The sequence below is a fragment of the Atta cephalotes genome (genome assembly GCF_000143395.1).
Source record: "Atta cephalotes unplaced genomic scaffold scaffold00018, whole genome shotgun sequence".
Classification (NCBI taxonomy): domain Eukaryota; kingdom Metazoa; phylum Arthropoda; class Insecta; order Hymenoptera; family Formicidae; genus Atta; species Atta cephalotes.
In genome coordinates, this window is record NW_012130082.1 from 2,043,409 (window position 1) to 2,070,009 (window position 26,601).

The following is a 26,601-nucleotide window of genomic DNA, read 5'->3' on the forward strand; positions in this document are numbered from 1 at the left end:
AGTGTCAAATTATTTTAAGCTCCTCTGTTTCGTAAATCTTTCACTTTGTAAATTCGCACAAGCCAATGTTCTGTCGTATATGCTTCTTCTAATGTATTTAATTCAAAATCTTTGTTTCCAATCTCCATGTTCCTTACTCTGTCATAACCTGAAGGCTTGCCTATAAAAAGTTGAATGACAAGAATAATTACAAAACTAATATATGAACTGCAGTTTCAATAAAGTAAAGAAATCTTACCGCCTTCGGTATAGACTTGGCCAAATCTGTAATAACACATTTTGTACATGAGACAATTGAGCAAAATTGGAGATCCCTCTTTATCTACTCGGAATTCGCCTGCGGAATTATAATAATCCCACTCGGTTATGGACTTTCCTTTTTCCGTACTACCACCAATACGCACCATCCATAGGAACTTATTTATATCTAATTAAAATACATAGTTAATATTAATTTTTTACAATATAATGCATAGAAATTTTTAGGATCAATCTGAATAGTTAGATTTGTCAATAGTTTAAATATTGTAATTAGTGTGACATGAAAATGACGATCAATTCGTAATCAACAGATTCAATCCTAATTCTCATTTCATACTTTGATTTACAAAAGATAAAGGAATATAAATTGTTAACTTGTTTTTGAAACAATAAATTAAAAATAAAATATTAAAATAATCATGTTAGATTATATTCACCATCTGATGAATAGCCAGTGAGTCCTCCAAAAATCACAAGAACGTAGTTGACATCTAATTCTCTCATAATTTCGTAAGCCTTTTCCTCGGAACTGGCCATTGCCTGACCGACTCTTGATATGTGCGTATTATTCCATGTATTATTGTCTACTAAAATAGTACGATTTGCCATCGCAGTTATCTGATACCCGTAATCCCACCAAGACATTATTTTAGCATTCTGAAAAGAAGATAGAATGTATAATTTGTTTTAATGTTATATTTCCTTTTCATTTCAATTCACATGTTCTTTTTTATTTCAATACGTAATTTCCTTTTTATTTAATTTTCTAACAAACTGTTATTTAATATATCATCTATTTATATCTATACTTTTAGATAAAGACTTGAATTTATAATCTAGATATTTAATCATTTGCATTTGAAATACAGGAAAGTAACAATGCTTACCTCGGGTGTGTTCATACGTAGCCAATAATATGCTTCTCTAAAATCGTCAAAAATCATTCGTCCACCATCAGGCGACCGTGCAGATAATACAATACTAGGCGAGCTATAAGCTTCTGCTGTAACCCACGTGCAGTGAAAAGTATAAGACAGGAAGAGTATAGACATTACTATGATGAAAAATGAGGCGATCTGAAAATATGTCTTTATTTTTATATGTTCTTAATTTACTTTTGCTACGTCTAAATATCTTAGACATATCTAATTTTTTTTCGAAATATTATTTCGGAAACTTACCTCACTCCTCAAGATATAATTACTCTCGAATTTCTTGGCTTTCTTGTCGACAACTTTTCCACTTTCTACTTGCTTCATATAAGTAACTAATAAAGAAGACGCTCCAATTCCACCCAAAATGCACATTACTGGAGCAAGTACTAACATTAAACGTACCATCACTCCCTAAAATATTTAAATGTAAGACATTATTTAAATGTAATATTTAATAAAAAATAAATATGTAAAAATGTATGTATATATATATATATATATATATATATATACATATATATATATATATATGTAAAATTATAAGTATAATCTTGTATATTTTTACTTACTGCAAAATATAAACTAGTAACTCCATACAAAATTAAGAAAATATTCGAGTCTGTTAGCTTAGAAAAACAGAAGTATAAGCCTGATGGGAACAAAAATACAAGTATCTGCAGATCAAAGTAGAAGGAACTCCATGATGTTGGCTGATGTTCCGAAACTGAAGCAATTATTGGAATATGATTTTTTGCATAAGATGGATCGAGCAAGGAATAAAAGCGTCCAGTCCATGGTGATATTTTTCCTTAAAAAAAATTAAGCAATGTGCGTGAGAGTATATCATGAATGTGAAATAATGTTTTATATATATAATGTTTATATATATAATGAGTTAAAGAAATACATGATCAATACCTGTGATGGTTAAAATACCACCAACTACACATGATGTTGTAATCACCACAGCAAGCAGAGCACGGAATAATATCTCAAACTCCTTTTGAGATAATTTACTCCGCAAATAATCTACTAATGCATGAATTTGACAGAGGCCAAAAACACCTAATGCCTAAGAAAAATAGACGAAATAAAATTTTATATTTGAAATCAAATACTGATATTCACTTGTTTAATAATGCCTTATTAAAAATATTATCACAACTTACAAGCATGTGCTCGGAACTTTGAACAGGTTGAAAACCAACAAATGAGATCTGCATAGATAAAATAGTTCCTAAACAATATAAAATACTATATGCAATGTATATCCTATGAGAAAATCTGCCAGTCACCATCAATGTTAGCACATGCAATGGAATCAAGTTAATTAGAAAAACATATCCGCCCCAAGAAGACACCATATAGAAGTAAGCCAGTGCGGCGCACGTAGCCCAACATATCGCTCCTGTTTTCACAGCTTTAATCCACATGTAGTATGTAAACAGCATACAAAAAATCGCTATGCCTTCATTGTCATAAGAACCTGCGACTGACCGAGATATATAACCAGGTACAATTGCAATCATTGCAGCTGCGAATAGGCCTGATGCTGAATCCTAAAAAAATAAATTGAACATGAATAAAATGCTGTTAATCTTACTTCAAATAAGATGCTATATTCTGTATAATTTGATAAAAATATAAACTATACTTTTAATTCTTTAGTAAGCAAATAGGTAATAATTGTTGTTAAACTTGAAAACAACGGAGCGAGGAAGACACAAATGTTGCGTATATCTAGTGTAATATTCAATAACCATGAGATACGATATAATGCTGCGGAAGTTATCATCAAACCAGGATATATGGTTCCTACAAAATTAATATAAATTGTTAATATTTAAAATATTAACAATAAGATTAGAAATAAGATCGTTTATGTTAAATGCATTACTTTAAATATGAAGCACCACTACGGTCTGAATTATTTAAGATGTTGAACTATTATATATATTCATATAAATGAATTAATTTCAGAAATGATAATTGCGTGCCGATATAATTGTCGGACTTTCAACACAATCAATCTGAAATATTAATAATCTCCCCAAATTTTTCAAATTAATCTTAAAATAGTATTTAAAGTAATGTATTTAAAATATTAAGTTTTTTCTTCTTCTTTTTAAGAGAATTTGTATCAAAATTTATAAGCACGATCAACCTCCTATTATCCTGCCAAGTGGATACCAAACGCGATCATCAAACCAATTGTGAAAACTGTAGAATCCATTTTCAGCTAAATATTTTGTGGTGCGATAATTGAAGTACGGATCAAATTCATGAATAACACTTTCAAATCTTAGCACTGAGAACAAACGTGTTGCAAATGCTGGAAAAAATATTGTAATACAAAAATGATTGAATATAACTAATTAATATTTCTTTATCTGATAAATTAAAGTACAAAGATGATAATAAACCTACATAAAATTGCTGCTAAGGAAAGCACAGTTAATTTCAAAAGTGTCTCTTGCTTCTGCGCTGTCATACGCAATCCCCTTGTCTTTAGTAATGTTGCCATATCAATGCAGAGAAATGCACAGTAATTTTAAATGAAATAAATCCTCTATCTTACAGCATCAATCTGCAAATAAATCAAAAATCTCTTTTAAACCATCCTTCTACCATATATACTTGTGTGTTAGCATATCCTAAACAACATGCATTAGGTACTTTTCAATAAGAGACATAGATATAGTGTAATACAGTCAATTATTATAGCTTATTATTTATCAATATTAAACAAAGAGAAAATAATCATTGTGTTACATTGTAGATGCTTTCGAGCATGGAATAATCATATACTGTATGACAATAATACACAATGTTACTTATAGTTAAAATACTGCTTAGTCTTTTTATTTTACTCAAAGTGAAAAAGAAGATATCATACACTTGTCTAAATATATCCAAATACAGTCTTAAAATCTTTTATCAACTATTATTTTTAGAAAGATAAATGGTAAAGAAATATAAAAATTTAGTATTTATGAAGTGATATAAAATAATGATATAACACAGCTGGTGCTTTTCTGCAAGAGACATAGTACAGTACAGTGATCATTTCTTTGTTTAACATTAGTAAACAAAGATGTAATGATTTTGTATTATATCTACTTTGTCATCTGTATCTCTTGCTGGAAAGTACCTAGCATTTTAGCTATGTACATTTATATTAACTTTTTTAAACAAAGACATTTGTACTTCAAATGGAGTAACAATTTTACTTGTTAAATTTTTGTGCACCTCCTTCCGTAACTCTTAATAGCCTAGATTATTTTTTTGTTATTTTAAAGAAAGAGAGTCCTTAGTAAATATATTTATTTCCTTATATTAACTTGTGTTATAATTGGAAAGCATGGAATTATACACTGTATTGATAGTATCGTCTATTTATGTTACTGGAAAGCATCTTCTAGCTCTTGCTGAAAAGTACCATATGTCTAGAAGATTTCTTTTTATGATGTTCTTTAAATATCTTTTAGATATGTTTCTCAAAAAACATCTTTATAACGTTTTTTATATATGCACGCTGTCTAAATGCATTGCTATTATCAATTAGAGAGGTACTGCGTAATGTACAATAAGAGATAGATAAAGCTAATTTTTAAGCGACAATAACAAATAGTTCTATATATCTAGCTTGCATGTAATCTGAACACATGTTCGTTATTACTCGAGGAGGTTATAATCGCGATTGACGAAATAAAACACCGAGTGAAATGCAAGCGACGAGCGTTTCCGTTCTGAAATAAACACACGCTCCCTAATTTTCAAGTGTTTGACACGCCTCTAACAACGCACATGCAACCGCAAACAATGCCGGGTAGATTCATCACTGACCACGTACACAAAATTACCGGCCGGTGACATACGTATACATCGATTCGCATATTTTATTCTTCCGTATCGTATATATATTTAAGCGATGTGTCAACAGCTTCTGAAAGTTCAGGAGAAACTTACGAAATTACTTTATACAACAAATGCGTATAAACACAACGTGGCCATTTAAATAATAACAGAAACGCCAGACAATTTGTTCCAAAAGAAAAAGTCATAGATTATGATCCACACAATCTGAAGATGAACAAACGGCTTGAATTTTGAGAAGATGACTTTAGTGTCATCTGTAGATATCACATCAATTAAATACGTTGACTTGTCGATCATTATTATCACACAATGAATCTATTAATTAAATTATGTACATCTTTCATATTGTTTCTTTTTGTTTAATAAATAAATATTAATTTTTAGAACTTTAAATTCTAAAAAATATAAACATATAATTTCAAAAATATTATTATTTATATCTAAAAAACGGTTGTCATTAAAGTTCCGAAAAAGTTTCTTTGAAATAAGATCTTTAAACTTTTAATTATAAATTTTTAATTTGAAAGATTATTAACCTGTGGATCTAATTTCTCAAAAATTAGCAAAACGTTAAAAGAATATAATATTAGACAAGATGTGACAAGAAATGATAAATAAATTTTTAAATATTGTGAAATTTTAAGAAGCTCTGCGCAATAAAAAAGAACAGAGAACAGAGAATAAGAATTTCAACCTATCAGAAATCATGTATTGTGGAATATACAGTTTCTGATAGGTTGAAATTCTTATTCTCTGTTTTTCTGTTTCTTTTATTGTGCAGAGTCCTTAAGAATTCTTAGGCCGGTTCAGTTGGAGCTTATATTTAAGATAATCTTAAATATAAGTCTTAAGATGTCATGAATAAGAAGGCCGCATTAACGACTTAAAACATTACTTAAGACGATTTTAAAATAAAAACCGATTATGAATATCAGTCTTTTAGAATTTTAAGTTTAACATTTCGTATAAAAATCTCTGAATTGAACGGAATCAAAAATCCTTTTATAAGATTAAAGTAGACGCAAAATTAAGAAATGTTGCAGTAGATTTTATACTAAAATGGAAAAAAATTAAAAACTTACTTAACTTTTTTTCGATTTTAGTATAAAGTCCATTGCATCACTCCGTAATTTTGCGTCTATTTTAATCCTATAAAAGGATTTTTTATTTTGTTCAATCAATTTAGAGATTTTTATATGACTATAATGTCGATAATTTGGTTACTTCATCATATCTTTATATAAGCTGGCTTAAAATAAAAACCGACTAAGAATGCCGACCAGTCAACTATGAATGAAGTCATATTTTCCCATATTTTCCATATTATGATTATTATGCAATATAAAATACATACAGTTATTATGTAAATATTTAAATACGTGTAGTCTTTAAATATTCTCACAATTAATGTAACTTTATATTTAAACATATGTGACCGCACATACAAAAATTTACTGTTAAAAATTTTTTTTCTTACATATTGCACTTGTAAAAAACATAAAAATAATATATAAAATTTGAAAAGTAGAAGAAAAGTAATTCATACGCCATTTTTTATGATATAAGTTGAACAGAGATACGTTGTTTGACATCTTATCTTGACATTAGTGTTCGATGCTCCAGTTCTCCCCATGATCCATGACTCGTTCCCGCCAGACTAACCGGTACCGACCGGTATTTTATATTTTATGAGATTTATACGATTATCTTGCACTTAATTACAGTGTCCCGTTATTTCTAATTTGTTTCTGTAACGTCGTTTCTTAACGTGTAAAAAAATGTCTGAAGGTAATAGCACTTGAATGTACACGCGGCAAATTTAACCTCTCAATATTTGTAATCTTATATGACAAGCTTAACCTCTCAATTCCTTAAAACAAGTCTTTAAATTATATCGAAGATAAATTTCACGAAATCAAATTGTGTAATGATATATTATAATTAAGAATTAAAGAATTTGTATCTCTCATAAATCGAAACAATATTACATATGTTTATCTAAGCTTTATTTACAGATAAGATACATTTATTTACAAAAGTTAATGCATGTAATAATAGTTATACATATAATATGATATTTATTTTGTATATTATATATTAATAAGATTTTATTTATCATATATATTTATGTATTTAATATATATTTCAATATTTATGACTATGATGATATTTTTAAATCTAAAAAAGTATTTCTATCTTATGTAGACAGAGCAGCAACAACAGAAGATATGTGGACTCCATATAAAGAATTGCAAAGTCTTGTTGAGAAATATATAATATCAGTCCCAAATATTCAAGATCCTCAATACCATGAACTCACAGAAGCTCTGCGAAATCACAGACAGAATTTTCTTACTATATTGAAGAATCCAGTAAGCTTCCTTCTTATTCTTGTTATATATTAAGTTACTGTAATAAATATTAAAATTAATATTAGAAAAAATATATATTTATAAATTTAAAAAATATATATATAATATAATAATGTTAAATATATTATAGTACTAATTATATACACACAATCTCTTAATTATATTAATATTACATTATCTATATTTTAGCCAAAAAACATGAAAAGTCGTGAGGAAATTAAAAAAGGAGTTACAGATGGTATAACTCTTCCTGGTTTAGGTCATCAAATATTATCAAAAGAATTAGTAGATGAGACTCTCATTATATCAGATATGTATGACTTAAATGAATTTATGGCATTGGATCTTCTCTGTACGGCTCAACTTCAAATGCCACACCATCCTGGTTTAACACGTGGTTTAACAGCTGTTCTTCTATATTATGATGGAAGAAAAGCACTGACATCAGTATTAAGAACCTTGATACATACTCGAATTGGTCACAGTTGGGCAGTGGATGCACCGGTCGCTCTTACTAGACACATTACAGATTATACGAATAAGTTGCAAGAGGATGGCTTATTAAATAGAGTTTTATCCCTGCTAGAGGAAATGGATCCTACTAAGGTATTCTATCAAGAAAAAGATCTTAATAAAAAATTAACTGATATTTTACAATTTTTTGTTAGATATTTAGATTATTAAAATGTATTAATCTCTCAAAATAATTTTAAATAGGAACAAGATTTACTGCAACAAAATAGAGCTTTAGGTGGAGCAAAGCACCATCAGATGGTTATGAAACTTTATAATGACACACGACAAGATCTGGCTGATATCTTATACTTATGGTCTGCGCAATCGTCTCTTCCAAATATAATTCTATTTCGTTTATTATCTATATTGCAAACACGTCAAGTAGAATCTGAGGCAGGTGAAGGAGGACCTGACAAAGTTACACTTGCGCTTATTATGGCTGTTTTGAATGCTTTTAATTTTAGTTTCTTACATAGTCGTGAAAACGGTGAAGGTATATATTTTATTATCAGCCTGTCAACTTGAAACTTACTTTATAGTAAATAATTTATTATTTTTTATCATAATTTATTATTTTTTTCAGAATTAATCAATTCAATGCCATTAATAGCAGAGAGGGAAGCACTAGAGGAACTGAATCAAAAGTTAATATCCACTAACATAAATTGGGAGAGTGCTGGATTGCGAGGAGTGATACAGTTTGCTTTAGCGATAGCTATGATTACCATCAAAACAACTACCATTCAATTTCAATCTCAAAACATTACTACAGAAGATGAAATACTAATAGAAGCAGCTCTAGCTAACAAAGCTTTTCATTTTATGGCCGAAGTTTTGTTTAAGAATAATTGCATACATCAAGAGGAATTTTATGTTCGCTATTTTCACACACTGATTTCGGACTTTATATTATTGATGCCCGTTAAAGTCAAGGAATTACGTAGTCGCGCTGATGAATCCATGCGTTTGATTCAAGCATTTCAGCAGGAAGGCATCGAACCTCCAATGAATTTGGATAATCATTTTGAATATTTAATGTTGATGATAGCAGAACTGTATAAAGAAGATTCATTTAAACTAAATTTAGCCATGGATTATTGGTGTCATCATACTGATACGACTCATGTATCAGCTTCTGCATACATTAGTCGCCTGCCGTCTAGACAAGTTGCTTTATTTAAATTTATACGTCTTGCTGGAGAGATATTACCGGCAGGGTTATTTGTTCCATATATGAAAATGATAGCGTCTCTCGCCTCATCGCCACAAGCAGCTAGATATGCCTTTAATTTTTTTAAACCAAACGGTAAATGTAACAATTATAAGCAAAATTTATTTGTTATTTGTTTATAGTGAAAAGTTACACAAATGCATTTTTTGTATAGGATCATCCGGTTCGGCCACTATTTCATGGGATCATTTCTTCAATTCTTTAAACCGATATTATTATAATTTGAGACAGGAATTACCTCCTAGTCAAGATACAGTGTACAGGCAAAGATGTCATCCCAAAGGAATTATGCCTCAGGAAGTTAAAGGTCTCGAGGCAGTGCTATTGGTTGTCCAAGTGATAGCCAAAAATGATGAAATGTCGAGAGTTGCAATATGTGATCATCCAAATTGGAAAGTTTTACAGTCTTTGATCGGCTTAGTGAGCTGTGCGATGCCAATACCTTTGAAGGGTGTGCTAGTAAGGACTCTTGCAGCACTGGCCAGATCACCAGAGAGTTCCTCTATTGTTTGGCAAAGCTTGGAGGCTGCTCAGTTTTTGTGCACTATACCAACAACGAGTAGTTATCAGCCGAGAGGCGTGCAAACAGAATTAGAAGAGATCGAATCGAGGAACGAGGAATATCCGTTAACACGTGCCATGTTAGAACTATTAGATGTACTTACTGATTTTCCAATACCACGTCTACTGGGTGTAGGCCAACGAAATCCAGGATTCGATCCATATTTGCATTTCATTATCAATACTGTCTTTCTAAGATTTCATACTCGTTCATATAAAAATCCTGCTGAAAAGTGGGAGGTAGCGGAAGCTTGCTTGAAGATATTCTCAAAATTGATAAAGCAATACGAACCAACTGTTGAAGATTTTGTGGGCTGCAAAGTTGAGCTACAAGGCGGCGAATCCACTTTGGTCAATTCGGCTCCGGGATATCACTTAATGACGCAATTACACACTAATTCGGAGCTATTACACGTGATATTATATATCATGGATGAGGGTTGCAACCATTTCGATACTTACGACAGTTTTCCAGGCAAAAAATATCTCGAAAGTTGCAGCCTTTATTGCTTGGAGATATTGGAGCGTGGATTAAAGATGCAAATCAATTATATGGCGCAGTTGACTGTCATACCTGTAAACAAAATTATGACTGGACTATCACGTTTGCTACTTGGAGTGAATCCTCGCACGGGTAAACCGGATCATATGATTAATATCGTCAAATACGTTTCTTACAATTCATGGCTACCAAAACAAGCCTTTGTGGCAGTTGGCGTTATTCATGGTGTGACTAATGAGCCTGGAGCAGACTCTGAATTGCTGTCGACATTCACGGCAACTTCTACTTTAGCGACAAATGTCAGACACGGCTTTGTGGAATGCTTAGACGCGGACAATATCTCGGAGGATGACGACGAGACAATTAGAGTGGATGATCAGAGCAGGCAGATTGGAAATTGCAAAGAAAGAATTCTACTCTTGATGATGCACAGTATTACACGGCCTGCGCCAAATCTCGCTCATTATTTGCTCGGTTTTGAAATAACTAAGGACATCAGGAAAACCATTATTCAGCAACCAGGAATCCTCGGATTCCCGCGTACTTGTCTGCACTCCATTCTGGGTATTTTGGAACAATCTCTTGAACGCGGTCGCGACAAAATAACCGAAGCTTGTTACTGTTACCTTCATACATTAGCGGCTAATAGCAAAACATCGACACCTGTTCTCAGATTTTTACGTACTACGAGTAATCAGGACTTTGTGCAGAGACATCTTTCAAAATTACCATTTCAAGGGCTAAATAGGTCGACTGAGCTTGGCTGTATGTCTTGGTTGTTGAAAATAGCAGCTATCGAGTTGCGAGTCGCTGGTGGTAGTTTACAGACTTCTTTGATTCATCGATTGGTGGGAAGTTTCAGTCAGGACAAAGATCAGATTGTACCCTCTCAGAAGCTTCTGATGGATCTCTTACATTACATCGATTTTCAATTATATCTGGAACCTACGAAATCATGGGAATTCTTCGATCCATCAGAAATTGAAAAGGTACAGAGTAAATGCAGTATTCCCGTTGCATTAATGGGCGGTCCATCACTTATCGATATCAGGAAACTACATTCTCTCATCACCGAAGAATTAACGGTTACACAGAGCAGTGCAACTGCTACCCAACGCAAGCTTATGCAGCAGGAAGTGAAGTTTATACTTGCACATGCCTTGAAGAAGAATCAGACGAAGGTCTTATCCTATGCAACTGTTAAATTCGTAGAGGGTTGGTGCCAAACTACAGAGATACTTTTCTCCGTTGCGACGAATCAACAATTGCCGGTGGCTCAAAGGCAAAATCTTCTGCTGAATTTGTCACACGACCTGCTACAGAAGATGACATCCTGCGAAGCTTTGAGTGAGATTAAAACGTTAGTATCCGGCACGGTTCTAATGCTACTGGTAAACTTACGAAATAGTTTTGTGATTCAATCGGACAACGAGTTACTGCCGTCGTCACCATCCAACACAACGATGATGAAAATTATTCTAAGTCACATCTTACAATGGATCGTAAACGCTGGTGCATCCTCGCAGAAAGTCGTAACACATCTTTACGCGGCTTTATTGAATTTTTTGAGTATCGTTGGCTTAGAAAAATCCGAGCACATAAATGCGATTGATTCTATGTATATTAGCCAGTTGGACAATTCATTAAACAAGCTCATGCCCGTGCAGGAACGCTCACAACGTTACGCGACGATTCAGGTCATCAACAGTTTTGGAAATCAGTTGATGGATATTTTATGTCACAATTGTTCGGGTGGACACGATGTGTGTAAGATGCTCGCATTGTCCTGCTTGGATAAAATCTTGGAATTGGATTATGATAACGCGTGGATGATCTATTTAGCAAGCAGAGGCTATTTGAAGCACATGATAGACAGTCTATTGGAATCAGACAATTTATTGCGAGACATGCTGCAACCGGAACCGCAATCGATGCGACCTTTGTATCTGTACGAGGCAAAGATGGCAATCTTCTGTAGGATGGCATCAACGAGATCAGGCGCGGAGAGCCTGCTGGAGAACAAGATTTTGTCCTGTATGTCCAGTATGTGCGCATTCGATCAGCATCCTGACGTGAACCAAGGCTTCGAGGGCGGCGATTATTCGTTCATACCTTCGGTTGGGCAACGCTATCAGCAAATTTTCTTACCAGCTTTATATCTCTGCGACGCTCTGTTCACCACGCTAGGAACGGAGAATCAATCATGCGCCGTGCAAGTTTGCGGATTTTTACAAAGTCACAGGGACACCGTGGAAATGGCTTTAAGAAATGCAGTTTTGCATGCCAATGTCCTTTTCTTGAAGGAGATTGCATGTCTTACTGGTGTAATATCTAGATCCGCTAATATAGGTTTGTATACATATTTATTATGAAATAACTATTGTGAATTGTTCTTACATTATTATGCGCTCATTTAAATGTAATTGGTTTTCAGATATGTACAAACTCGTGGACGAGGAATTGGCAAAAATAAATATAGACGATTATAAATTAGAGAGCAGCACCGGAATGAGAGAATTGCGAGCGCATCTGTACCGATTACAGAAATCAATGCTGTCATTATTAAACAAATTTCAATTGCAATCGATTCCGATAAATCATAATTACCAACAAGCTGACGCAAACCAGCAATATATTTCTTGCATACAGATAGTCGCTAACGTCATGCTGTATACACGCAATCAAGTAATGTTCTAAAATAATGAAATGTACATGACAATCTACTAGAAACACTTTAATGCTTTTTTAAATTTTCATATTATAAATGAATACTTTTAGATGCAACACAGTCGTATGGATCAGAAAATACGGAATGTGCTATTCGATCCTCATTTAATACCAAAACCTGGAAGAAAGCAAGACAAACTAAAAGATACCTCTGGTGGAGTGTGTTTAGGCACAATTGTCGAACAGTTGGTTTCCGTGACAAATTTGCTGCACACTGAGTTGCCACATATTGATTCCTTAATAAAGAAAGCCCAAGTGATAACCGACATGAGTACAGCGGAATTAAAGAAAGTAAGTAAATCTTTCAATTGACTTTACTACTCATGTAATACATATATTAAAGTTTAATATTATTGTTTTTATTGATAGTATATGTCTGAAAACGAAATAGAACTCGATATAGGAAAACAACGAATGCTTGTTGAACAGAAATTAAATCGCTGGATAAAGGATAAACGACAAAGCATAAAGTATTGCTCTCTTATAATAGAGCACGCTTTGTACATTCTTTGGAGTCACTTAGATTTTTATACTATGCAAGTTATATCACGGCAAACTCAAAGAGTGCACGGTTAGTGAGATATTCAATTTTTCATTAAAAAATAAATTTGTAGTGTGTATTTTATAAATCTTCATAAAAATTTAATATTCTAATATATTTATTCATATAGTATCTTCGGGTGGTGTTGACGAAAGCATGATAGAATGGAAAGTTTCATCAGAAACACTAATGGAGCTGAAACAAGGACTCGTTTCTACATTTACGGATACTTTTATCACACAATTGATGGACACAACACACAATGAATACGCAACAGTGGATCGTAGCTTTATCGAAGCTCTCATAAGACGAATTAAAAGATTGTTACAATTTATAATTATAAAATAATGAAGAATTAACGTTTGTATCTACAGACATAGTTTCAATTAATTACATTTTTTTTATTCCACTTTATATATTCCATTTATCGTTAATTACCATTTGTTATATGGAATAGATGTGAACAGTATTTACTTTACTGAAATCGATTAAATTTTATATAGGATAAAGCGGAGTTCTTCCATCAATTTCAACTTTAGTCACAGAAACTTGAACTATGGCAGCAAATTATTTTCCTTTGTAATAATGTGCTTACAACTATGTTGCATGCACAACTGCTTGAAAATGTAAACACGACCTTCAAATGTTGAATATGTCATGGTTTTTCTCATCATGGAATCTGTTTAAAAACAAATACTATTGGTAGTCGGAATTGTTTTATGGACAAAACAGCCCCGCTCTATCCTATGTAGAATCAATTTTGATCTATTTATATAAGTGAATCAAAGAAAATTATAATCATTTCCTTACATCATTCATCCTCTTACACCTTTTGCAAAATATGTTAATAGATTATATTAACTTTCTTCTTTCAAGTTCTCTTTTTCTATCTGACATTTTTGTATTTTGTAATAAAATATATTGTCAAATTATTTATTACATGAATAATAGATAAACAATATGTAAAGATGTGATAAATATAGAATATTGTATTTATTACATTTATATTTACTATAAAAAGTACAAGTACAATTTTAGATTACATATTTGTTAATACATATACAAGTTACACATATACAAGTTTATAACTATGATCGATGAAAAATTTAATTCTTTTTTTAAGAAGCGATTACCGCCTCATCCCAAGGACCATAAATATTATCTTTATATTTTTGACACCTGATATACCAGAGTGGACAAATGAAATGAATGAATATTACAGCAATAATAAAAACGTAAGAAAAAATTTGTGAAACATGTAAAAGCAAATATATGGTACCAATTGTCAAAACGGTTGATATAATAATTTGATTATTTATTTGCGACAGTAGATAAGGTAATAATACGAAGCACTGAACTGAAACCGTTAAAAGCGAAAAGGCATGTAATGGTGATGCTAATCTAGAGGCCAACATTAATGAGCCAAAGATTGAAGAAGTTATGGACAAGGAGTCCGAGAGAATATGTGACGATCCATATTTGCTAAATATTAAATGGGTCAAGAACATAAATATCGTCATAGCGTAGATTGTATCGGTACTGATCGTTTCTGTCAAAGTTTTTAAAATAGGTGATAATATATATCCAAATGTTAGAAATATTAATACTGTCCACAGATCCTTCGTTGGTTTTATAGATCGATCTGGTACTTTCATGTTGTATGTAAAATACCCAAGAATCGTCAACATGCTCCCTGATATTACGATAACATTCGGAGTGGTCCATTCGTTGTTTAGCCAAATAAATATCATGACGAAAAGAACGACGACACTCAATCTCGTGGATATGCTGGCACCCAAGCTTATCGCTTCTATTATTGTTACATTATTCGGTTTTATATTTTTACGTAATTGCTCTAAGAAAGAACTATCCGTGTAATTATCCGGTAATCCGTAATTTTCATACAAATTTTTCTGCCATTGTATGTCTTTCATTTTGAGTTAAGTATACCTTTAAGAAAATTTTCATTTCTATAAAATTTTAAATAAGTTTGTGTATCTATATTAATTGAAAACACTTAAAATATTAAAATCTGTCAATAGTTAACAATAACATAAAAATCTCTTATTCATGGATATAGCTAGGAGGAGCAGAGGATCTCTCTAAATCTTAAAAAATAAAATAAAACCGCTTAAATGCTTAATGAGTGTTTATAAAAAATTAATTTTGATAAAGAAGAAAGAATCGGAGGTGAAAATTACAGAAAGATTATAAATGAAAATCCAAGTGTTCTAAATTTAAATTTTTAATTTAGAGAATCAGTTTACAAATTTAAGAGTAAAATAAATTAGTAAATAATATTAAATGTCTTTTAAAACCATGATATAAATACAACAAATTGGAAATAAAAATCCTAAATGATCAAACTGGATTTTTAGCTTAAATAATTCTGAATGAATTTATATACTATACCCATTGCAAGATTGAATGTAGTATATAAATGTAGTATGTAAATATAGTATACAATATAAAATCATTATATATGAAATTATTATTATTATTAATTAAACACTAAGCTCTTAAACACTAATTCAGCTTGATTTAGGATCTTTTTCTCGGATTTGTTATAAATTAATAAATTAAATGTGACTTTGTGAATTTCTTACCAGTAATTATAATTAAAAATAATAATATAAAACAAATCCAATATTCCATACTACTACTTTTCACCTCTAAGTTCAAAAGTTATAATTCTAATTTGGCCCTTCCTGAACAAAATTCTGGCTACACCCATGCTTTTATTAACAATAATAATATTAAAATCTCTCATTAGCTAACAATAATATTTAAATCTTTCATTAATTAATAATAATAATAATAATTATGCGACTGCTTACCGCTTCTCATGAAAAATTACAACTAGCTAAACTCCATATCCTCTTTACATTTTTGTGAACTTCACCAATGGAAACTGAAATAGAATCTGTATTTTTCTGAGAATCTCAATTGGGATCATTAAAATTACATTTATTAAAAATTTGTTGACATACAACACGAAAACATCATGTTTTTCCTTTCGTCACAGCTGATCGCAGCTAATTAATTCGAGTAAGCAGCCGTGGGTAACTTTTTATATATATATATACGAATATTCGAGGTAAGCGCAAACGACATGACCGATCGTCGTACTCGTTGACGCTGCAATACGTCGCCATCTTTTCCCTCGTCTGGGAAACCCACCGGTCGGGGAGAATTATCATCCTCCGAGATCTTGCGCCTTGGGAAATTTGTCAGGGGAACTGTTCGCAGGAGACGCGCACTGGTGGCGGACTGGGCAAGTTTTGTTGCTTTTGGTGGAATTTATTTTCAAAATGGCTGCTACGAGGAGACTGCAAAAGGTAAATTCGAGGTAGCCGTCGTGGTCAGTCCTGCGAATGTCAACGAAGTCGGTCGTGGCGAGCGTCATCGCGGACGCCCTTTCTCACGCGAACGGTCGGTGCCCCCCGGGAACGGGTTCTTGCACGTCAGTGCCCGATCCTCGTCAATGACGTCGACACTCTTTCTCGTATGGCCGTTTATAATGCCTTCGTCGACTCGGGAAAGCCGTTCCTTGCGTTCCGGGCCCGTCCAGCATGCGTCGTGCCCCCTTTCCCCCCTCTCCTATGGATAGGCCTCGTTCGGTCTCGAAACGGCGCGACGATGACTATGGGACCCCGCAAAGCAACTCAACCTGTGATGACTTTTTCCAGGAACTCGGCGACCTCAGGGCGTCGGCGATGAAGAACTTCACAAATATCCAAGTAGACGAGTCCAATATTCTCAACTGGCAGGGCCTGATATTGCCGGTACGTTGACGCACGCCGTCGTCGTATCCTTCGGGGGAATACGTAACCTAAAATACGCGCGCGCGGGTGCAAAGTGCACGTCTGCGAGTCCTCGTGTAACTCTGTGACTCGTCTCGTTCCTCTCTCAAGTGTATCTTCTTATATTTCTTTTATATTCGAGGTGGGAGCGTAACTTATGTTCTTGAGAGAAAGGAAAAAAATAAAAGATGTAATTACTTAATGCATATCTAAAATACATTAATTGGATCAAGTGAATTTGTACATTTTTGTCAATCACTTTAATTCGGATACTGATAAAATCGATTCGATCTATTTGTATCCTTTGTATGGAAAACATTTTTCAATATAAAAGTGAAATATTCGTTTTCAAATATCATGAACTGCATTTTGATATTCCACGATATGCTGGAAAGTCATTTAAATGAATGTATGAAAATTTATATACTTGATTAGCGATATGTAAGTACTGAATAAGTTTGTTGCATATATTGTAAGAATATAATGTACAATATATTAATTATATATTATATAATTTGTAGACTGTAATTTCTGTGTACAAAATTGATTGTAACTATTATATTTTAGTAGAATATCATTTAGAAACATTTCTTAAATGAACATGTATAAGGTATTCCTTATTGTAACGTATTATTTTATGTCTATGGTTGAATACCGCTATAATTTTTTTCAAATGGGATAACAGGCCTATTCTTTGTTGCTCCACTGGATTAAAATTTTCTCATTTTTGCTAAATTTTTTTTTTTTAAGTTCTTGGTTCATCTTTTTCTTTTTATATTGAAAAGAAATTATACAAGAAGTTCTTTTTAAAAGAGAACAAACTCTTTATCTATTTCATTTTAAGAACAGTTGGTACATAATTGAGCTACAAAGAACAGACCTAATGTGTGATGCATATTATTTTACTGGTGATCAGTGGATACAGTGGAAAAATAAGACGTTTTCTTTCATAGGACAATCCACCTTATAACAAAGGCGCCTTTCGCATCGAAATCAATTTTCCCGCAGAATATCCCTTTAAACCACCAAGAATAAATTTTAAAACAAAGATATATCATCCAAATGTAGACGAAAAGGGTCAGATATGTTTGCCAATTATAAGCGCAGAAAACTGGAAACCAGCTACAAAAACGGATCAAGGTCAGTTCCTGCATTTCCATTGACGGTTATTTTATGTTTTAATAACGATTTGAAAAAAACGCTTCTAATTTAAATATAATTGCTGTTAATTACAATTTACAAAATTTATATTTTTAAAAAAGGGCAAACGTAAAACTCATATTTATTTTCTAAGAAAAGTGGAAAATGTGTAAAATATCTCGTCAATTAAAAATGTTATTTACATTTGCAGTGATCCAAGCTTTGATAGCATTAGTGAATGATCCTGAGCCCGAGCATCCCTTGAGAACGGATTTAGCTGAGGAATTTCTGAAGGATAGAAAAAATTTTTAAAAAATGCTGAAGAATTTACGAAAAAGCATGCCGAGAAGAGGCGAGAATCATCATCTTCTAACGAATAACCCCGAATGATAGCTTTACTTACCATCACCACCATGATGCCTGCCGCCTGTCAGCTGATTTAAACTCAAGCCAATGTATACCTGTCTATTAATCCCCGTGGAATCTCATAGATTCTCAAGTTGAGATGACTCTGTACAGTATTGGTTAACACCGACGATATGAATATATACGCAAATTGTAATGTTTATAAGAAGTGGGATGAACTTTTCAGAGTACAGTAAATTATGATAAATAACTGTATCATATTGTATACAATTTATACTTGAAGTCATATGCAATTATAGTTTGATTTATCATCGACAGATCGTTACATTCCAGCTTGATCCTGTAGGAATGTATACGATGGTGAAAATGGTTCAGCATAGAGACGTCATGTTTGTCAGATGTAGCAGCGTATGTAATACAGTATGTATTAAAGTACATATAATTTCCAATGTCGTTTAAGATGTTAATTTATAATTGCATTTCGCGCGCGAATTTATAGCTACTGCTTTATAACTGTTACTATAATATTAAGATTACAAATTATAAAAGAGGAACAACGTTTACTTTCAATTTTTAATCAGTTTCATAGTAATTTGAATTGTAACAAATTAAAATTTTTTTCAATCTTGTGATTTTATGATACGTGAATACAATTTTACGTTCTTCACATTGATTAATTTAATTTGATATATAAATTTTTTATTATTATTAACTCCAAGTGATTGTAAGTTAATTTTCAATATATAAATGTAAGATTTAGATTTTCTTCACAGATATCTGCAGATTTTATTTTATATCCTGTACAGAACTGTACAGAATTATCTTAGAATGTTTTAATGTAAAATCTGATACATTAAATTTATTTACAGCGTTGTTTGACATGCTTTATTACTGAAAAACGTAAGAATCAAGAAGTAAAATGTTAATTTTTTTCCAAATGTTATACCATAAAAACGTTATACCATAATAAATAAATGAAATAATTAACAAGGTTACAACATAAATATAATCGAAAACATTGGAAAAGGGTCTCTAGTCATTTTTCTTTCCATTTGATTATTACAATTTCTGATTACCACAATGGGTTTAAACGACTAATATTACGTGAAAGTTGTGTGAATATTCTTTTTATATGGCCTGGTAGTATATTTGAATGGGCAAAGAAGTTATAACTTCTATATTTTAAGTATATGTAATATAATATATATAACATAATATATAATACGAAATTGACAAAAGCTCCAATTGCTAGAAATGTCTTCTTTGTACTATGTGTGCTGTGTTTACCGAATACTTGTATAGAATTAAGAAATATAATATTTCAAGAGTAATAAGTTACATATTTTGATATAAACAACGTGCTATGAATTATTCTCCCATTTAATGTATTTTTATGAGAATTTCTGTGTGATTATGCGAAATGATATTCATTATTTAGATTTCAATCTGCGATTCACATTTATGCAATAATTTATAATATTTTGAAAAGTATATAAAATGCTAGAAATTTTACTTTCATATTTATTTTTTAACAGCACATATAGATAAACAATTGTTTGTAAAATGCTATAAAGATTGAAAATGTTTTACAAGAAAATTTTTTTGTTACTGCAATTATGAAGATGATAAAATCATGTTTTTACTGTAATTTTTGTCCCGTTATATTTAAATTTCTTGAGACAATAAAACATATAGATAACATTAATCATTATGATCGTTAATGTATTTCAAACATTGTAAAAATATTAATTGAAAACTATTCATTGTATTGGATATTATTATGTGAAAAATTTATACAGCTACTGTGCATATATGTGAATTATATTCTCAACTGATGATAAACTAGTTCTATTGTTAAATCATATGAATAACATTAGCATTTATTTTTATATTAGTATTACGAATATTAAGCCTATTCTACAATATATCCTTTGTTTCCTGTTTTTTGTTTTTTACATCTTGCTTTTTTTTCCTCTTTGCGACCGTTTTATCGACAATTTTCTGTCACATATTTTTCGTTCCTTTCAAAATTTCGTAAACTTTTATCTCGAGCGATAGAAAACGAAAAACAGGATAAGAGGCAAAAGATGTAAAAAATAGCAGAAAGCAAGAAACAGGAAACAAAAAGCACATTGTAAAACAGGCTTTATACATTATGTGTGTGTATGTGTGTGAAAAAATATATATGTGTGTGTGTGTGTGTATATATATATATACATATATATAATGTCACAGTCAAAGTGTTAATTATATCAATAAATGTATACATTTTGACTAGTAAGTATATACATTTACTAAAGTTTGACACTTTGACTGTGATATGTATATAAAACTTGACGAGAATAATTTTTGAGGGGAAAAATAGATATTTTGTATCTATATATATCTAGCGTATTAAATTTTGTATAGAAAATTAATGCATGGGGTGAGAGTGTTTCAGAAATAATAAGTGCTGTTATAGAATTTCAATTTTATTAAGTTTTGTGTAAGAAAGGGTAGAATTTTCATTTAAATATTAAAACTCCATTAATAAATAAAAAGAGAATACAAATAAAAATAAAATTGCGACACTAATCATTCGCCTTTCTTCAATATGAAACTGTGCAATACAAGTTTAAATTGAACTTTAGCAGTTTATTAAGATCTTCGTCTTTATTTAATCTCATGCGCACAATATACCGTTAACAAATTCTGCATCTCTAGATTTGTAGATCCCACTTTTGGCATACTATAATAAATATTTCGTATTGTATCAAAACGATCAGTATTGAAAATTGCAATGAAATAATTGAGAAGCTAGGTGGAAGAGGCAGAAGCTGTTAAGTGTTTGTCAGCATTGAAAAATGTATAATGTTTCTTATAATATAAATTCAAATTACATATTTAGATAAATATAAAACATATATTAACTTATATTACAAAATGCACTTGGTAGATGAATGTTAACGCTTACGTATGATTCATTTTATATAAGAAAGTAAACTTAATTTATATTCAAGGGTGTGGAGTGCAGATTTCAAAAATAATATTGAATTGTTGGAAATGAGACAAGTATATTCTTAATAATACATTCACATTACTTATTTACATATATAATTGATAGACATCAACGTAAATAAAACTATATGTAAATGTACCATTTTTCTTCCTAAATTCACGATATATTCAGATAGTATTTATGTTATCATAGACAATCACAGTCTTACAATTGTAGAAAAATTCCTAACTGCAATATTATCAATGCGAATCATCCTCAGTAACTTAATTGTATCTCGCATTATGAGAAAACGCACGTTAACTAAAATCTATCTGATTTAGAATACATATTTATTATAATGAGTACTCACATGTATTACACATCTATTGTAATACAAGCGTAAGTCAAACAAATGCGCATGTAACTAAAATGTAAAAAGTTGAAGAGCAGACACAACGCCGTTAATTAAAAAAAAAAAAAAAAAAATCAATTTCTCCCTGGTTTAAATCTAAGTGCATCATTCCTTTGACACATCGACCTTTTCCACCAAACTAGTCAATTATCAAAAGAATATCTTGCCATTTATTTCAATTACAGAGATGTTCCATGGTAACAAGCGTAAGATGTCTAATTCAAATATTTAATAATAGATATAAACACATGTCTTACAGTTTTCAGCACCCACTAATGACCTATCCTTTATTTTTTTTCTTTAACAATATGTATCTGTAAATTATCGATCGACTATAATCTATATTTTTTTTATAATTTCCCAATTATATATTCCTGTAAAAAACATTATACATCATAAATTTGAAACTAAATAAATGTCACTAATTATCAGAATATTCAATATTTAGCAAGAAAGAATATTCATATTTAACTCTATAAATATCATTTTCTTGTTGACATGGAATATCCCTTGAATTTAATTCACAACCAAAAAATGAGAATAGCAATGAGAAGATAACAATAATGATATCGCAAATGATGGTGTAATAATGATTCGGTGAATAAAATATGAAGAATCATTAATGTGTACTCTAAGAAGATATATATTATTACAAATTACTTACATGTTTGTACACATCCAATATATTCAGCATTAAGCAACATATGTATACATCTTTCTGTAAATTACAGAATGTATCATTAGTTTGTATTTATCTATAAGTATTAGTAACAATATATATCATGCTTTACATACCGATCTTCCGGTGTACGAGCCAAATATTCTCGTTCGATTAAGCCTTCGATACGTTTTTTAATTATTACAGGTGAAGGCAAAAATCGACCTCTTAACTGTTCTGTTACTTCTGTTACCAGTATATTGTGCTAATAAGAGAAAATAAATTAATATTATACTCATATATTTTACATGTATTGCAATTTATCTCAAATAAAGATGTATTTTTTACATTTATTTTTGCAAAAAATTAATTAATCATGTTTGATAAAAAGAGATAAATTTATATTTATATTTATAAAAAAATTTAAATTACGTACAGCCATACGCTTTCGGGCTTTCATAATTCGTACGATAGCTGCTTCGATCTCATGTTTCCGATCTTCATCGACTTTATTGCGCGTTTCTCTTCTCTCAGGTTCAGATTCTCCCTTCGCTGCTACAGTTTGGATCTTTACTCTTAATAAAGAAATACAAATATTCAGTAAAAGATGATTACTAATATATGATTATTAATATATATGTTCATTATTTATAACATAGAAATATAATACCTATGTAATTTGCTGGTAAAACTATCATTTACACAGAAACAATTCGTAGATTCGATTTCCTTGGTACGAGGATGTTTAAGTAAAATTCTTTGTGTAGCTTTACCCATGGCAAGAGATTGTAATGCTCTGACCAAGTCCCTCTCTGGAATATCGGTTTCACCTTGAATTTCCTACACAATATTTATACATTTGTATATATAGAAATTATAAACATTTTAATTCTTAATAACGTATTTGTAATTAATTAATTAAATAATTTAAACTAACCTCATACGTTAACCTTTCTCTCTTATTGAACAACATTAGCACGCACATTTGATAAGTGGAAACTTGTATTATGTGCTTTCGTGGTGTATTACAGAGGCTGCTTCGTTGGCTCATTAAACTATTGCTTGCGTTACTACCATTTCCAATAGAACTCGAAGACGATGGCGTATCTAAGCCTCCACAATTACTCTCTTCTCTTCGTGGTCCATAGAATACAGCATTTAGATCAGCAGAACCTGTATAAATTTTTATTACTTATATTACTAGATATTTGAATAAAAATAGATATACAAAGATAATAAGTACTGACCCAATTGTGGTTGTAATGTTAACTGTCGACCACTATGTTTAGCCAGATAGAAACGCCGGAAGGCATCAAAGGCATCACGCGGAGAAGTGGGCATACTGCATTTTGGAGTAGCTGACTGTGTTGGCCAAAAACCAGTTGTGAGTACTCGGACACTTATATCCACACCATGTAGATTTGTCTTTATGAAACATACAGAATAATTAATGCTATACATATAAATATTAACTTTTTAACAAAATGTTCTACAAAATAATGTTAAGTGTAATCAAAATATTATATTATATATGTTAACAATCTTCAGGGTTGCAACAGAAAATGAATTTTAAAATTTCCTGTTTTTCTTTTTCAGGTTTTCCAGATGAAAATTTAATTTCCATGACCAATATAAAATATGTAAATTTTAACATTTAAAATCGAGGGTTATCGAAAAGCTAGCCTAAATTATTAAAAACAATGCAAAAAAAGCTTAGTAGTGTAATAAAATTTTGAGTGTAAATTCAAGCCAACAGAAAATTAATTAGTATTGGAAAAAAGAAGTTATGACGAGCAGTTACGACGAAAAAGGAAGATAAAATAAAAATACTAAATAAAATATATATTTTAATTTTATTAAAATCGTTTAAAGTGCAAATTTTAAGTATTATATTTGACCATAAATGTTAGATATAATATTTTAAAAATTATAACAATTATTTGGAATAGAAACAATTTAAGGGAATCATGAGCAAAATTCAAAATTCCAAACTTTTTATATTTTCCCCTGACTTTTCTCAGTTTTAAATTTCCTTGATTTTTCCCGGTTTTCCAGATCTGTGTCAACCCTAAATCTTGTTCTCTGTAAGTTGATTGTATACTAGTTTATAACTTATATAGGAGAGAAATATTAAAATAAATATTTATATAAAATTTTCATATCAAAATCGTAGAAATATTTAAAACATATTTTCTCACAATAAAATCTTTTATTATATTCTCTCTTATGTCATCAAGTTTATACGCTATTATATGATTTTAAGATTATTTTAAGATACTTACGCCAGATTGAAGGACATGATCTTTAAATTCATCCATGATGGTGTTGCTGACTGTTATATCCTTAAACATACCTTCCAACTTTGATGTGAATTGACATCCACATTCAGTCTACAAAAATATTAAATATTATTAATCTCTATTAATATAAAAATGACATCGATTCAAGCGAATAAAATAATTTTAGTCTTTAAAATATCATTTTATTTAATTCTAATTCTTACCTTAAGTTTGGATATCATATTCTTTTCACTATCATCTGAAACAGATTTATTCAACAATAACCGTTTGGCTAAGTGTTGTTTATAGTACCGTTCAAATACATCCTTTTCTTGTAAGAAACGGAATAAAACCATAGTTTTATCTAGAATTCCTTCAATCTCTTGTTCTGTCATCTAAAATCAAATATATTTATATCGAAAAAATATATTTATATCAAAAGTCATAAAATATATTACAATTATATACAATACTAACTCCTTTAACACCTTTCTTCAATTTATCGTCGATAAATAATGAGAGATATTCAGGACTTTTAGGATTTAAATTAAGGAAATATTCGAAGTCCGATGCTATCGTCTGTTTATAATTCTTGTCATTATTGAAAGAATAATGTAGAAAATGATCGAAACGATCCTTTAGATCTAATAGATTTTGGACGTAAAGAACGGCATTTGTGGTTGATTCATGCTCTTCTTGCACTAACGCACGGCCCTGTTCTCTAAGGAATTGAGATACGCAGTCGCATACAGTGCGCAATCCATCTGACACTCTCGAAAATAGTTTATACATACAACCAAGATCTTCTGTTTTCTGATTTTTGAGCATGTGCACTACACCACTGTTTTCCATCTATCAAGCATAGAAAAATATTAAGCTCACTATAAGATACAATTATAATTTAAACTTAACTTATCATCAATTAGTATAATGGACCATATATAATCAGTATAATGGACCATAAATAAAAAAAATTAATTAATAACCTCAACAATGGTTTTCATGTGTATTTTGATTAACTCTTCTTCTACAACTTCTACTATCCGTGATTCAGTGGATTCATCTAAATAATGTTTTGCTCTTTCAGATTCTTCACAGATTCTAGCTTCAACTTTTTTTATGTATACCGATGCACTATTTTCCGCCAGAAATTTTTGAGATTCCATCTGAAGAAAATAATTTTGGAAGTTACATATGGGTGCGTACAAATATATCAAATACACTTCTTACTAAACTCACTCTATAAAACTCAGCACTCTGTTGTAAAAAAGGCCTTTCAAAATCTTCCTCATAAACTTGGCGATTATTAATTCCAAGTAACATTAACATTTGGCAGGCATTTTTTATAGCGCTACGATCTACTACTTCTCCTCTTCTTTCTCTTGCGACCATACCTAATAATGTCTCCCGTAAATGGTCTCTAACACATCCATATCTAACC

The 26,601-nt window shown here is 30.9% G+C and overlaps 5 protein-coding genes across 5 annotated transcripts in view; 2 read left to right on the forward strand and 3 right to left on the reverse strand.

Annotated features, from left to right (window-relative positions):
* Window positions 1–14: 14 nt before the first annotated feature.
* Window positions 15–3,720, reverse strand: LOC105618742 (dolichyl-diphosphooligosaccharide--protein glycosyltransferase subunit STT3A). The gene is made up of 11 exons (XM_012200273.1): window positions 3,624–3,720; window positions 3,361–3,528; window positions 2,851–3,011; window positions 2,366–2,755; window positions 2,115–2,268; window positions 1,766–2,004; window positions 1,443–1,607; window positions 1,149–1,337; window positions 699–918; window positions 239–427; window positions 15–160 (listed from the first exon to the last, which is right to left on the reverse strand). The coding sequence occupies exons 1-11, from the start codon at window positions 3,718–3,720 to the stop codon at window positions 15–17; spliced, it is 2,118 nt and encodes a 705-aa protein (XP_012055663.1).
* Window positions 3,721–7,303: 3,583 nt separating this feature from the next.
* Window positions 7,304–13,873, forward strand: LOC105618743 (nuclear pore complex protein Nup205). Its single transcript, XM_012200275.1, has 9 exons — window positions 7,304–7,447; window positions 7,637–8,053; window positions 8,165–8,456; window positions 8,547–9,269; window positions 9,349–12,606; window positions 12,692–12,942; window positions 13,036–13,275; window positions 13,354–13,555; window positions 13,656–13,873. The coding sequence occupies exons 1-9, from the start codon at window positions 7,304–7,306 to the stop codon at window positions 13,871–13,873; spliced, it is 5,745 nt and encodes a 1,914-aa protein (XP_012055665.1).
* A 770-nt stretch (window positions 13,874–14,643) lies between these two features.
* LOC105618744 (phosphatidylinositol N-acetylglucosaminyltransferase subunit C) lies at window positions 14,644–15,459 on the reverse strand. Its single transcript, XM_012200276.1, has one exon. It carries the CDS (start codon window positions 15,457–15,459, stop codon window positions 14,644–14,646), a length of 816 nt encoding a protein of 271 aa, XP_012055666.1.
* A 1,377-nt stretch (window positions 15,460–16,836) lies between these two features.
* On the forward strand, window positions 16,837–18,858 carry LOC105618884 (ubiquitin-conjugating enzyme E2 L3). Its single transcript, XM_012200415.1, is given in 4 exon segments — window positions 16,837–16,863; window positions 17,215–17,310; window positions 18,282–18,468; window positions 18,680–18,858. Coding segments are annotated over 4 exon segments (489 nt in total).
* A 4,058-nt stretch (window positions 18,859–22,916) lies between these two features.
* The window catches only part of LOC105618745 (cullin-3), a 9,554-nt gene continuing 5,869 nt past the window's right edge, over window positions 22,917–26,601 (reverse strand). Inside the window, exons 3-13 of the mRNA XM_012200277.1 lie at window positions 26,400–26,601; window positions 26,147–26,326; window positions 25,638–26,012; window positions 25,385–25,555; window positions 25,164–25,271; window positions 24,129–24,306; window positions 23,819–24,054; window positions 23,552–23,721; window positions 23,318–23,456; window positions 23,019–23,146; window positions 22,917–22,941 (exon numbers count right to left, since the gene is read on the reverse strand). Coding sequence (XP_012055667.1) covers window positions 22,917–22,941; window positions 23,019–23,146; window positions 23,318–23,456; window positions 23,552–23,721; window positions 23,819–24,054; window positions 24,129–24,306; window positions 25,164–25,271; window positions 25,385–25,555; window positions 25,638–26,012; window positions 26,147–26,326; window positions 26,400–26,601 — 1,912 coding nt within the window. The remainder of the gene's footprint in view (window positions 22,942–23,018; window positions 23,147–23,317; window positions 23,457–23,551; window positions 23,722–23,818; window positions 24,055–24,128; window positions 24,307–25,163; window positions 25,272–25,384; window positions 25,556–25,637; window positions 26,013–26,146; window positions 26,327–26,399) is intronic.